General features: G+C 45.3%; 1 protein-coding gene across 5 annotated transcripts in view; it reads left to right on the top strand.

The window, feature by feature from the left end:
- STIM1 (stromal interaction molecule 1) overlaps positions 1 to 14,054 on the top strand; it is a 138,702-nt gene that overhangs the window by 61,627 nt on the left and 63,021 nt on the right. For all 5 annotated transcript variants that reach the window (XM_025213767.1, XM_006032072.3, XM_014523925.2 and 2 more), the window contains exon 3: positions 12,039 to 12,153. In XM_025213767.1, coding sequence (XP_025069552.1) covers positions 12,039 to 12,153 — 115 coding nt within the window. The remainder of the gene's footprint in view (positions 1 to 12,038; positions 12,154 to 14,054) is intronic.

Below are 14,054 nucleotides of genomic sequence, written 5' to 3'. Positions count from 1 at the left end.
AAAGAGTCCCTAGCACACTTCACTGAGAAGGTCCTCTTCCAGACCCACAAATCTCACCTCTGGCTTCCTAGCTGACCTTAGCTGAAGTAAAGCATGGAGAGCAGTGCCTCTCATATCCACGGCTTAACTCTATCAGGCTCCTTGCATATAAACAATCCTTTTAAATTGCACCCAGAGACAAAGTGGGAGTCTGTGCAATGTGAAGAAGATTTGAGAAAAATATGATGCTTCCTGCGTCAGTCGCCAGTATGTTGTCAGACAGCTGCATCTTGCAACAGCTGAGTTCTCGGGCAGGTCTTCCCATGCAGAATGAATCTAATCTGTGACTGACAGATATTGAGTAATGGGTGGCCTTCTACATCTAATCGGAAAGAGGCGCTTTCGGCATTGTTAGAAGCAGCTGGGAGCCAGGCAGTGACGGTGAGTTTTGAACTCCTGTCCATTGCATACTGAAGCTATGTACATTTAACTCCTTTTAATCTTTCCTTTTAAGTCAGTCCCTGAATTTAGTTCTGGTTGTTCCTCTCAGATGTCCGTTCTGAAAAGGAGTAGACCATGTCAGTGATTAGGTCTTGACGTCTTTTGGTTCAGAAACTGATAAAAGCAGAGTAAGATGTTCATTTCTTTCTCTCTTTCAGAGCATCTGGTCAGGGGCCCATGTTGTGATCAAGGCTATGAATTTGTAACTGCTCTGGCAGCCAGTGTTTTGGGTCTGTTTAACTTGTTGGGGGGCCCTTTTAGAATAGCTGGCATTATTTGCATGTATGCGCAAGTATTATTCTATGCAAATACTTGGCTCTGAAAACAATGGCTGTGCCTCTGCCAAAGCACTGCTGTCTCTGTTTACTGAGTGATAGAGGTAAGTGTTGCAGTGTATGCCAGGCCTTACCTAACTAAGTAGGTGACGTAAGTCACTGTCATCAGAGAAGACTGCAAGGGAATGTCACTGTCAGTAGCTCTTTGTGAAGAACTTGCAAATCCTGTGATCACTACTAATCTGCTTAAAGCTAGACTTGCCTGTTGACTTGTCCTGCATCTTTCAGGCCTTCATGATCATTCTAAGATTTTATACATATACAGTTGATGGAAGGTAATATTTTCATCACTGGTAGCTGAAGATGTTTGTTAAATGGTCGTAAGAATTTACAAATTCAAGCCTCAGTAACAGAGCAGTTCTTCTTCCAGCCTTTGAGGTTATTCTAATAATATGAGCATAATGGCAAAGCATGCCTTGTTTCTGTAAGTGATAGAAAATTATTGTAGGTACAGTCCAGTAGAGCAATGTCAACACACCTTATCGTAGGTTAACCAAAGTAGAGATATAGCACAAGCTTTCATGAGCCGAAGCTCACTTCATCCAATGCTTTATCTCAAAAGCTTGTGAGATGTCTACAGCACGCGTAGATACAGGTATATCTACTGTGGTTAGTCCTGTAAAATACAAATCTGCGCTGCTTTCTACTTGACTTCAAACTAACATAGCTAACTGTCTCTCTCCACCATTGTATCGTGTCAGCGGGAGTAAAGGCCGTGGTTCGATCCCAAGTAGGGTCCAGATATCTGTTCCAAGGGTACAGATACCCTTGGTTTCTCCTGTTCTCTGTGGCACGTGGTAGGTTTTGAGGCTGTTTCTCTGTGTCCTCCCCTGGTCAGCATAGTTCTCTGTCAAGGTGTTGCTGGTGCTGGTGCTGTAGCCAGTGTGTGTTGTTTCAGAGTCCTCAGATGTTACACACGCAATGGCGGCATGGGTTGGTTCACTGGCAAAAGCTCGGCCAGGTTTATTACCTACAAAGCACCAGCTCATGCACTTGGCCAGAGGGTTATAAGGTGTTAGCCCCAATGCTTGTGGTAAAGCACAGGTGCGACTCACAATTGCTTGCGTCCCATAAGTCTAACACAAATCCCAAAGATTTCAGTTCTTTACACATGGATCAAACAAGTCTGCGGGTTTATGCAATAAACCCCAGCACCTCTTCCAGACTACCCTAAGCCTCAGACCTCCTGCTACTAGCAGGTGTGTTCTCAATTCTTTAGCACCACCCTTATCAATCTGCCTTAAACACCCCGCTGTCTTGTCAAGTCGAGTCTCACAGGCGTCCTGGTGGTGTGAGGTCAGCCTTTGGAGAGGCCTGCTTTAGTCAGTGCTCTAGCAAAGCCCTCATGTGAGCTGTATATGCATTAATGAATGCTAATATTAATCAGTACTCCAGTGAGGCCTACAGAGGCCATTGGACTTCGTACTCCATGTCCTGGTTTGTTATAGGACGCTGGGGCTCACTTTGTGTATGTAGGAAGGGCCGGTGTGGGTGGCATTATTGACTATTTGAGCATTAATCATGAAATCATACCATCGTAGAAGATGAGGGTTGGAAGGGACTTCAGGAGGTTGCATCGAGTCCAACCTTCTGCTCAAAACAGGACCAGCCCCAGCTAGATCATCCCCATGTTGAGCTGATCCTTAAAAACCTCCAAGGATGGTGATTCCACCACCTCGTTAGGTAACTTGTTCCAGGGTTAACTACCCTCCTGGTGACAAAGTGACTCAACTTCCCTTGCTGCAACTTGAGACCAGTAAAATATCTAGTAGATAGTTGTTTGCGAATGCAGGGGACTGGAAAGGACAACTTGGGTCATCCAGTCCAGTCCTGTGTGTTGGCGTTCAGCAGAAAGGCAACTGGAAAACTGTCAGGAGCTCATCTCAAGGAACCAGGGTAACACAGTGATCTACATAAACAGCATCCAGCGTCTGCAACAGGAGCAGGAGCTCGTGTGCTACAGTGAATGTAATAGTGGAGGCCAGGGGAAGTGAGTGGCTGCCCCAAGGCAGGGTGTACTAAAGAGAGGCTTAAAGGAAGCGGCCTTGTTCTGCAGCCAGATGCACTTCGTCTTCAGAACAGGGCCTGGAATTGCTGTCCAGTTGTCTGCTACGCTCCCTGGGGACGTGCCATCCTGTGCTATGCGGCAGGAAGAGAACGCAGTGTTTGTGGTCGCACGGGTGAAGTAAAGCAGCCGCACAAGCTCATGACCCTGTTCTGCAGATTCTTCCCCATACCCAAGAAACAGTGCGTCTGACGCAAGTGATGGATGCAGAAACTCTCAGTAGGGTTTGGAGGGAACAAGCTGAAGATAGTGCAGGAGCATGTTGGGAATAGCTCTTGTTTGCGACCTCTATCTCAGTCATGTTCATGTACTCTGCGTTCTGTTTAGGCTGGCTAGAAAGTGAATCTGAATGAGTCCATTAGATGTGTGAGCTGTGGCTGCTTGTTACTGGAGAAGTAGACTGGGTCAGTACTTTTGGACACTCCTTACCCAGCCATGGTGAGACTTCCTGGTCAGCTGTCAGGCTTTCCCTGGTGCTGGAAAGGCCCTTTTGGCAGTCAGTTGCCTTTCTGCCTTACTTTCTTGGACAACGGAAGTCGAGGTCAGGACAATTAGGAAAGCTGAGCTCAGCCAGGTATCTGGTTTTTTTTCAGGGAGCATTTATACTGTCAGCAGAGGCACTGCAAGAGCAGAAGGCCTCAAGTTTGTCCATCTGGGTGTTTTGCTCAGCAGGTGTAATCATTCCTCGGCTTCCTTCGTTTCTGAGCAGGCTGGAGTTGAAATGATGTACAAGCGAAGAGCAGGCAGCTGCTGCATGTGCTTTCTCGGGAGTGCCAGTGAAACCCAACCCTCTCGCTTGGCTGAGAATTAGTCCTTGGGAGTTTATTTAGATTGCAGCTCTTTGTGAGATGTAATGGGCACTTTGTTCTGGATTAAAGGGGCTGATTCTTAAAAACCAAAAAACCCCAAAAAAACAAACCAACCCCCCCCAACCCTACTTAAGAGGGATGACCATTTATTGACAGCCAAAAACCTTTTTTTTTTTTTTTTTTTTTAAAGAGTGCTGTTGCTCTTTTCTTGTGTGGAGGTGAGTTTTTATCAAGTTAAAAGATGGTATCTGTGACCCCAATTACAAGGAGAGAACCCTGTTTCCCATGGGGGAAAAATCACTCTAATTACCAGCCTATATTTCTGATCTTCATGTTCAGTCAAAAGGTGATTCCAGCTTTAAGGCCATCTTTGTCTTGTGACTAAACCGAACACATTTCAGCCTGTGGGATGCGTTTCCTGTTCAAGCTCGATGCACTGAAACAGCTGCAGGTCTGTCCTCACCAAAGAATACCTCCAACCGAGATTCTTCGTCCTTTAAGTAATTCTTCCCTTCTATTCTGCACTGGGGAGGCCACAACTGGAGTCCTGTGTCCGGCCCCCCACTACAGAAAGGATGTGGGCACATGGGAGAGAGTCTAGCCAAGGGCAGTGAGAATGATTTGGGGGCTGGAAGACATGACTTGTGAGGAGAGGCTGAGGGAACTGGGCTGATTTAGCCTGCAAAAGAGAAGACCAAGAGGGGATTTGATAGCAGCCTTCAAATCCCTACAGTGGGGTTGCAAAGAGGATGGAGCTGGACTGGTCTCAGTGGGGGCAGATGACAGGACAAGGAGCAATGGGCTCCAGTTGCAGCAAGGGAAGTTGAGGTTGGATATTAGGAAAAACTTTCTCACTAGGAGGGTGGTGAAGCCCTGGAACAGGTTACCCAGGGGGGTGGTGGGATCTGCATCCTTGCAGGTTTTGAAGACTTGGGTAAACAAAGCCTTGGCTGGGATGATGTAGATGGGGCTGATCCTGTTTTGAGCAAGAGGTTGGACTAGATGTGAGCTCCTGAGGTCCCTGCCAGCCCTCATTCTCTATGATTTCTATGATTATCAGGATAGCTGAGGACCTCATGGAGAGGTAGACGGGCTTGTCACAGGATTTGGCAGTCCGCCTGTTTAAAATGTAGGGCCCTGTGTTTAATGAGGTTATGCAGTTTTATAAATAGCTTCATAATTGTGCATATTTCACAGAGCCCCATGTAGTTGTGTGTGCTTCAAAATCTGAAGGCCTCTCTTTTAAAAAAATCTCTCTGAAACTCTCAGTTGCAAAGGGAACTTTTCTGTCAGTGTTGCAGCGATGTCTGTGGGGCTGTAGTTCAGGGAAAACGTGTTGCTTGCCTCCACTTAACTACTTAGGGTGTTTTTGATGCTTTTGGATAAGATTGACCACTGTGTTATAACCCTTACAGAAATCTCATGCTGTTCAGAGAGTTCCCAGTTTTCCAGAGATGTGGGTATTTCCCTAAAATTGCCTAAATCCTCCAGTTGCTCGTTCTGAGACCTATTTGCTTCCAAAAGGAGACGTGCTACTTCCGGGCCCTGGGATCTACATGCCTTGTACACGGAGGAGTCCTGTTGCAAGTTTGGCATTTTGAATGGTCTGCTACAACTCTCTCTTACAGTCCTTGTTCAAGCTAGGTTTGGACACAGCCATCTTTAAGAGAGACAGTTAACAGCCTTCTAGCAAGATGCTCTTCTGCTTGTCTTGGTCATTTCTTATAGTGGGAAATCTTGCTTTCAATCTGTTTCAGTTTTTACTTTGGGCTGCAAGATTATTTTTGAAGCTTTGATGACTCATGTAAAGCTCAAGTCCCCAGCCAGGATTTGACCTACCGATTTAATGATTCGATTCTCCCTGAATCGCATCCGGACACTTCATGCAAATTGTGGACACCTATTCCATAGATGGAGAATCAAAGAGAGTCTGGGTTGAGATTGCGGTGCGATATTTTTTTTTTTTCCCCCAGACGGTGCAACCGTTGTGAGCCATTGCCCAATTAGATCATTTAACGGTGATCTAAAATCGATCCATGCAGCTAGCCCTGAAGCAGTCGAATGGTTTTCAAATTTAGATATTAATCTGTGACTGGTGTAATCCTAACATGTCATACGAAGGAAGAAGAGAAGTGTAAAGCTGTCATAACGTTTAGAGTCTGTTTCCTATGCTAGGGGCTACTATTAAACGTGTGCTTTTGAGCAGTAAGCAGATGGTGCTGTAGTAAAGATGCTGTATCCTGGTAGCAGGCAACCGTCGATCCCTTCCAGATCATGGTGTATGTGTGAGAGGTCACCCAGACCTTCGACGCATTTGCCTAGGCAGGAGTATGGAGGAGGGGAGGCTGCCCAGACCTTCCATCCCCCCCTTGAGGCCATTGAGACAGAGGCCAAAGGCCAGACGGAGCCCAAATGTTGGGTGTCTCGATAGCTGTAGTTATGTCAGCGTCCAGGAATCGAACCCAGGTCTCTTGCATGGCAGACCAGATTCTTTCAGTGAACCACAACGGTGGGTGCAACTTGGTACGTATAGGAATAATGTAATGCCGGTAGCAAGGCTTTTGATACCATGTCCCAAAGCATTCTTGCAAGCAAGCTGAGGAAGTATGGGTTGGATGAATGGACAGTGGGCAGGGAATTGGACTAGATGTGACCTCCTGTGGTCCCTTTCCACTCATTTTCTGTGATGGGTAATAAAGATGCTGTTTCCTGCATGATGCTGTATCCTGGGACAGACAGGAATGGACTCTATTAGTTCAGGAGAGCATGCGTCTATGCTGATGTGGGGCTTATTGCTGCAGGAATTGTGCTCTTTTTTTTTAATGGCATATGGTGTCATCAAGTATGAGCTCTTGGCATACGAACGTTTATCGAACAGCTGAAATGTGTTGCAGGCTGTAACACGGTGCATGCAGCGTACCTTCTGCACTCTGGCTTTTTCTGCAGAAAGACAAACTTCACCGTGACTTTCCTTTTTTGTGTAACCTCCCTTCAGCTCCTCCAAACAGCAGGTTTGTTTGCAAGCGGTCCTGAATGTTGCCCCTTCCTTTCACGGGGGGCGCAAGTAGGTGACTGAGAGCTCCTCCGAGGAGCTCATCGTCTCCCCAAGCATCCAGCTTTCTGCTTCCTTTGGAGAAGTTCCTATCCCACACAACACTGTCCTCTCCTGAGAGGACGGTGGAAGTTTGTTGTGATAGCGCTCTGTTTAAGGAAAGCTGAAAGATCCCTTTTCCTTTCCATACTCCCCGAGCTAAATATACAACGCAACAGCTGATCTCCTGGGTCCCCGTGGGAGTTTACAGCCACTCTTAGCAGCGCTCTGTGGTAGCTCCAGCTGACATTGCTCCATACCCCATGTAGGTCACAAGCCAAAGATGAGGGAAGTAGCAAAGCTTGCCTGTTTTTTCTCTTGTGTGTGTTTTTGGTTTTGTGTTTTGTTTTTTTTAATTTGCTTTGCTCCCTTCTTTGGAACAATTTTCCATTTATTCACTTCAATATATTTCTCTGTGGACGAAGTGGCAGCTTGGTGTGCTGTGAGATTGATCATCATAAGAGCACTGCTGGAAAGAATGGGAGCAAGGGGCTGATGTCACGTGGTCGTGTTCAGTTTTTATTACTTTCCGGCTTTTGCTTAATTGAACTCTGTCTGGTCTCTCCTGAGCAGCTGCTGGAGAGGTGCTTCAGAGCCATGACCTGCAGTACCGCTAGGCAGTTGTAGAGGGGATGCAGGCTTGCTTTTACGGCTGCAGCATCAGCACTTGATGCGTTTGAAAATAGGAAGACTTAAATCACTTCGAGGAACTTGCGATAAGGGATTTTGCTTTCCAAAATGTGTGACCAAGGGCACACTTAAATGCCAGGTGTATGTGCAAAATGCAAGCTGCCTGCTGTGACACCTTGAATAATGCTCCTGTGTTCATTAACAAGGCTCTTCTGAGCCCCGGTGCCCTTTTAAGCCCCCGAACTGGACCCGTTTCATTTTTTTCTTTACAAAATTGGGCTTAAGCACAACCCCTTTGAGAGACCCTAACACTGCTGGAAGAAGCAGGAGTCATTAAAATAACAAATAAGGACAGCCACTGGCCTCTCCATCCTTCCTCTCCTGTGCCTTTTCCCATCCCATCCATGTCATTGCTTGGAACCACTATTTTCTTACTGTGATTCTTTATGAGGAAAAGAGGAATCCTGGTCTATTAGAGTGGGAAGAGTGTGCTGGCAGTGTGGAGCTACCTGAAAACACGCTCAAAGATGTGCACGGGCAGAGGAGATGGAGTGGCTGGAAAGCCAGCCTCTGGAGCGTCAGAGGGAGAAACGGCGTTTTGGAATAGGCCGTGACAAAAATGCCAGTGGATGTTGCCTGCTTGGAAGGTGAAAAGAGGGGCCTGAATTTCATAAGAAGAGCAAAGGAAGCCGGAGCGCGGATTTGAGGATGAGTCACGCGTGGTGGAGCAGGGGTAAAGGAAGACCATGCTGTTGGACACGTTTGGGTTGGGTTGGCTCCTTTGTCTGCAAAATTGTTCAGAAAGATCAATTGTCCCCTCTTATTTCTGCGTGTCTCAGTTGTTGCAGGTCCGCTGAGGAGCGTCCTGCATTGAGGTGTCCTTAAAGTATTGACCTGTCCATTGAGGCCAGCATGAGTTTTGCCTCCTAGTGTCAGGATGAGGCTGTTCGCCACACTGACTCTATAGGCTTGGGGCGAAGGCTTAGGTGCGTAGGGAGTAACTGCTGGAATTACCATACTGGATCAAACCCCTGGCTTCTCTGGTCCAGTGTCTTGTTGCCAACAGCAACAGGCCCAGACATTTAGGACAAAGATGCCTGAATGCCTGCATCAAACCTGCCCCCCCCAGGATCCTCTTCCTAAGCCAGCAATTAGTGTTTGTCTTGTTGCTGGGGAGTGATGAATAGGATTTACATCTCTTCAGGGATTTTTTTTAAATCCTTATACAAACACAGTATTTTCTTATCTGTATAAATGTCTGCTGCTTCTGTGGTCCCTGCTGAGCTCTCAGCTTTAAAATGGTCTTGTGATTGTGAACTGTGCCCTCGGTAAATGTAAATGATAAGCAGGGACTTGACATTTACCCTTCCGTGTTGCGAGGCGGTCAGTAGGAGAGCCCCGTCTGCCTCTTCTGTAGGACTGGTTATTTTGAACACCTCTCGCATCTCCCCTCCTGGTCTAGACAAGCGCCCCGGTCTTCTCTGTCTCTCTCCCTCAGGCAGTCTTTCCATTTTGTAAGGGTTTTCTTTGCTGACCTTTGGTTCCTTCTATTTCTGCGGGGTTTCCCCTCTCTTTCTCGGGCTCTTAGCCACCTTCCAGCCCTCCTCATACTTTGCATCTGGTTGCCTTTGACAGTGCTGATGAGAAAGCACAGCACTCTGCGTTCCTGTCAGCTCTTTTGCCCATTTGATCACTGTATAAGTGCTTCATCCAGGGTGGAAGACAACTTATTTAAGCTAAAGCAGAAAAAGGGGATGACGTGGCCACGAGTGAGCGAAGGCTGGAGCACTAGGACTCCTGAACAGCCGACCAGCGGGTGGGAACAGGACTGCTTTCAAGGTGGATCTGAATTAGTTCCTGAGTGGGAGTGGATATTATGGTAGGAGGGACCAGACTTGAAGGCTTAGGAGATTGCTTCTTGTTCTTGTCCTTCTTGCTCTTATGTTTTTGGTGATGAAGAGGGTATCTAGCCCCTTTGGATGACAGAGGGGAGAAAGATCTGGGGATGACTTGTAAATACCTTATCTGCACAGGTGCAGCATTTGAAACCTGGACCCCAAAGCACAATATGAAGCTAGTTATGTTCAGCTTTATTTTATTTATTTTATTTTTTTTTGCGTCTAGGTTGGCTTTTGTGACTCCTTTGTTCCTTTAGGTCTTTATATGCTGCTCCCAGCACAGCCCCCTTCCCCGACTTTTCTTCCCTTCCTACCGTTTGTATTCAAGCCACACCATTTTATACACTGCTCTACGCATGTCTTTTCACAGCATCCGATGAAGTGAGCTCCAGCTTGCGAAAGCTTGTGCTTTCTATGTATGTCTGATTTAGTTAGTCTGTGCCATGCAAATCTACCTTGCCTGCATTATGAGTTGGGCCAAACTGTATCTGAATCACTGCTATCTGGTGTATATATCCTTGCTTTATATTTGTGTTCATGCTATGTGACAGCTACGTATTGTTGCTTGTTAACTTATTTTCGTTGCGTTTTTGTCAGCTTTTTATTGTGCCAGTGTTTCCTTTAATTAAAATGCAGAATTTAAATTTAAAAGGTCAGAATTTAAGTTCAGAATAAGCAAGTTTTTCTATACATCAAACTCCTGAAGATCAGGAACAAAATTACTGACTCCTTTTTAAGCACGCTCTAGCTTGTGCTTTAAGCAGTCACATTGCCCAGCTGCAAGGACTTGATAACATATATGACTATTTCTTGTGTGTGTTTGATGGATGGGTTGCCATTGGTCCCACCACTTACTTTTCTGCTGTCAGTTGGGGGCACAACAGCATATGTAGTCAAGCACTGCCTGCTGACACCATTCGCGGGCACACGCTTGTGCCTGTGCACACTTGGGCCCTCGGTTTCCAGTTTTACCCATGCAGTCAAAGACGTTTTTGACGACATTTTCCAGCTGTTCCATGTGAACTCTTAAATGCAGCTAGGAAGAGGCTCCAGGGACCAGCCATTCTGGAGGAAAGCTGCAAATTCTGCTTGCAACTTGACCCTCAAGCTTTAGTAGAGAAGCACTTGGCATCCCAGAGTGGCATTTTGCAGCATCTGAGGGGACGTGGATCAAGGGACACAGAACTTTAGTCAAAGCTGGTCATAATTGCTGTATATTTTTGTCCTGTTGCATTGAAGTAGTTTGTCTCCTGCCGTGATATGTAGTAGAATCCCTAGGGGAAGATGATCCAAAGGAAAGAAAAGGCTGCATTTTGAAGAGTCCTAGTTAGGTTGTTGTTTGTTTTTTTTAATCCTTTCTTCCATGTCTTATTAGATACTTCCTGATTTGCAGGAAGAGAAGTCCCCAGGCGCATTACAAAGGATATTCATATTTAGCCTCTGTAGTCTAATTTTGTTGTGGGCCTGGATGCAGGACTCTACTGTAGCGGTATCTTCAAAACGCACCGGCGTCCTTTGATCAGAGATCATTGTTCTCCTTTTGGTTCGGTTGCATTCATTCTCAAATTGTTGCTCCCTGGATGAGGTTTCCCATGGTCACCAGAAAAGAATATGTCAAGGGAAAGACGGGCATCAAATCTTCTTCCTTCACTGCTTCTGTTGACCAGGCTATTTTTAAATGTTCATGAGTAGAGCAGTCAGTTGCTCATTATTTACATGTTACAAATCACTTGCTGGTAACAGCAAGGGGAATTGGACTAATCTGGATGAGGTGGGCTCTTTTTTTTTTTTTTTTTTTTTTTTTGAGTAACACACATTTTAGTAAAGCCAACTGCAAGGTCCCACAAACAAGGTTGGGCACATTTAGAAAAGGAGGGAGTTTATTTTGAAAATGTAGAAAAACTGAACCTCCATCCTTAGAGGCTTTTAAGACCCAGCTACAGAAAGCCTTGGCTGGGGTGATGTAGTTGGGGCTCGTCCTGCTTGGAGCAGGGGTTTGGACTAGATGTGACCTCCTGAGATCCCTTTCCATCCTCACTTTCTATGATTTGTTGATAATAAATGGGATACCTTGTTGATTGTGAATTCCTTGTGCCGTGCTATAATTAGAGACTTCATGCATTCCTTGGTTGTATACAAGCAGGGAAATAGAGTAGGATCAAGGAGGAGGTATTAACTCTGTTCAGTATTAGGGAGACTTGCTAGATGCTGGTTCCAGTTCTGATGTCCACCCTTTTAAAAGGAAGGCTTGCAAATGGGAGAGGATTCAGAAAAGAGCTTACAAGAATAATTTGAAGTCTGAAAAGCATGTCTAGTGAGTGACGTAGGGTTGTGAGAGGATTCCATCGCTGGCTACAGGTACATACATAAGGAAGAGATTATTTAATGGTAGAAGTCTCAGGAAAAGCGAAAAATGATGCTGTGATTGTAAGCCTGAAGCTAGACAAATTCAAACTGTAAATAAAAAAATAATTTTTTTTTTTTTAACACTGAAGGGAATTAATTTTTGGAACAATGTGAGTAAGGATGTGGTAGAGTCTCCATCACTTGAAGTCTTTTTCAATCAACACTAGAAGTTATGGGGTTGCCCCAGATGCTGATCTATGGCCCATGTTAAGCAAGAGATCGGACCAGAGGATTAAAGTGATCCACACTTACCTTAATATCTGCTTCTCTCTGCTTAATATCTGTGGATCTGTGAATAACTCTCTCTTTCTGTTTTTCTTGTAGTTCCTGAGGGAAGACTTAAATTATCATGACCCAACAGTTAAGCACAGCACCTTCCATGGAGAGGACAAACTCATTAGCGTGGAAGATCTCTGGAAGTCCTGGAAGATATCTGAAGGTAAATATTTCCTTACCTAAACACACGAGTCTCTGTCTTGTTTTGCCATTTCAGCAGAAAAGATGAGCATCGGTTCCACTTTTTGCATGGACTTGGACTTGCTCTTTACCAGAAGTGTAACAGGAGGAGGACTGTGTTCCACCCATACATAAAATGTCTGGAATAGTTGACTTGGAAAATTTATATTCCAGTTTAAATTATTCTACTTCAAAGCATTTGCTAATTAAATGGTCAAGTTGAAAATGGAGTTGATAAACAGAATAGCAGCATAGTTGCATTCAGCACTGTAGTAACTGTCCCAGAGGACAAATAACATGACAGTTATAGCTCTGAGAGGAACCCTAAAGAAGTCATCTAAATATGAATACTATTAGGTGGTGGAGTAGGTTCTCAAGGGGAATGTTAACGCCCCATTGCTGAAACACTTCACATTGAACTGCATAAATAATATCTCCTTGTAGAATATGTTTTCATATACACCAGTAGGAAGTCAGTACTGCTTCTGGACTATGTGCATGCATTATACATTCCCCAGGATGATGGCATTAAGTAAGCAGACAGCTCCTTTTGCATGAGATGAAACTTCTGAGTGGTGCTCCTGATAGCAGTCCAGCTGAGTGGTCCCAAAGGCACGGATGGATGTCTGTGGTGAGGTTCACAGCAGAAGGTTGGCCACTGTCTTCAAATTTACCATAAATGCAGAAGGCATTTTTGCTTGCCACTAATGGCTGGTATTCCTGCAACTCAGAGATTCTGAAAACACTTCCAGCTTGCAAACAATCCTGATAGTGTCAGCTGGAAAACGTCCAAGCGCTGCCTCTACTGCCCTCAGCAAGTTCCTCTGACTCCTGTTCCGACATAGCTCTGAGATTTGTCACCGTTCGTTATTGCCTCCCACAGTCTAAAATTGTCTTCGATGGGGCCAGAATCCTTACCTATTCCCTGCGCTCCTGCTTTCCCTGAGAAGTGCTATGAGGCAGTGATGCGTGTCAAAAATACTAGTGGTACTGAGGAATTTTCCAGTGGAGGGTGCCTCCATCAGCAGATCCCAAAGCATTCGATTGAACTTTCAGCAGAAACTGGGTGGGTTCCTGATGTTTCCCTGGCTCCTCTGCCCGTGGTTTCCAGACTCCCTCCAGGCAGCTTGGGGAGCTGCAGACATTTAGAAGGGGTCAAAGCTAAACGCCACCTTGCTTGTTCTACCCAAAATGTAAGAATCCCTGCTTGTGTGGGAAGTTTTAGGCCGTTTAAAATTTTTTTCAAAAGTCAGTGAAAATTCTAGTTTCTGATCAGTGCCAATAAACAGAAAAAGCAGGACTAAATAAGACAGCAGCGGCATACATGTCTCTATTTGAAAATGAAGTGATATCGTGCCAGATTCTGAAATCCCTTTTTTCCAGGATTAGACTTGCAACCACATAAAAATTGCGTGGCTTAAACTTTTCCAAACCACTTCAAAGTTGGAAGGACATTGATGGGTCCTGTTTTGTCTTGTGTGCATTCGAGGAAAGCCCGATGTTGGAAATATTTATTCTGTTGTACCGATGTTTACAAACGGTATTGCCTAAAGTCCATCATAATGTCCATTCGATAAGCCCTAGAGCCATTACGGGCATCCTGAGACATTCAGAGGTCCGTTAATTGCTTGGTTGCTTTGCTTGCTTGCTTGCTGTTCCTGGAGCGCATCTGAGGAACATTTCTTCATGTGCTTCTGCTACAAGATTTTTCCACTTGCTGTGTTGTTTCCACATCGCTTAGCAAGAGCTTTGTTTTTTCTGCCTCTCCATTCCAAATGCCTTACTTAATAACATGTTATATGATTAGCGTGCAAACCGAGTCTAATCTCTCCGAGCATGGACTCCAGCTGAATTCAGTGGTGCATTCACGGAAGACTTAGCAGA

This window comes from Alligator sinensis, unplaced genomic scaffold (assembly GCF_000455745.1).
Source record: "Alligator sinensis unplaced genomic scaffold, ASM45574v1 scaffold364_1, whole genome shotgun sequence".
Taxonomy (NCBI): domain Eukaryota; kingdom Metazoa; phylum Chordata; order Crocodylia; family Alligatoridae; genus Alligator; species Alligator sinensis.
This window is presented reverse-complemented; position numbering and strand designations above follow the sequence as displayed.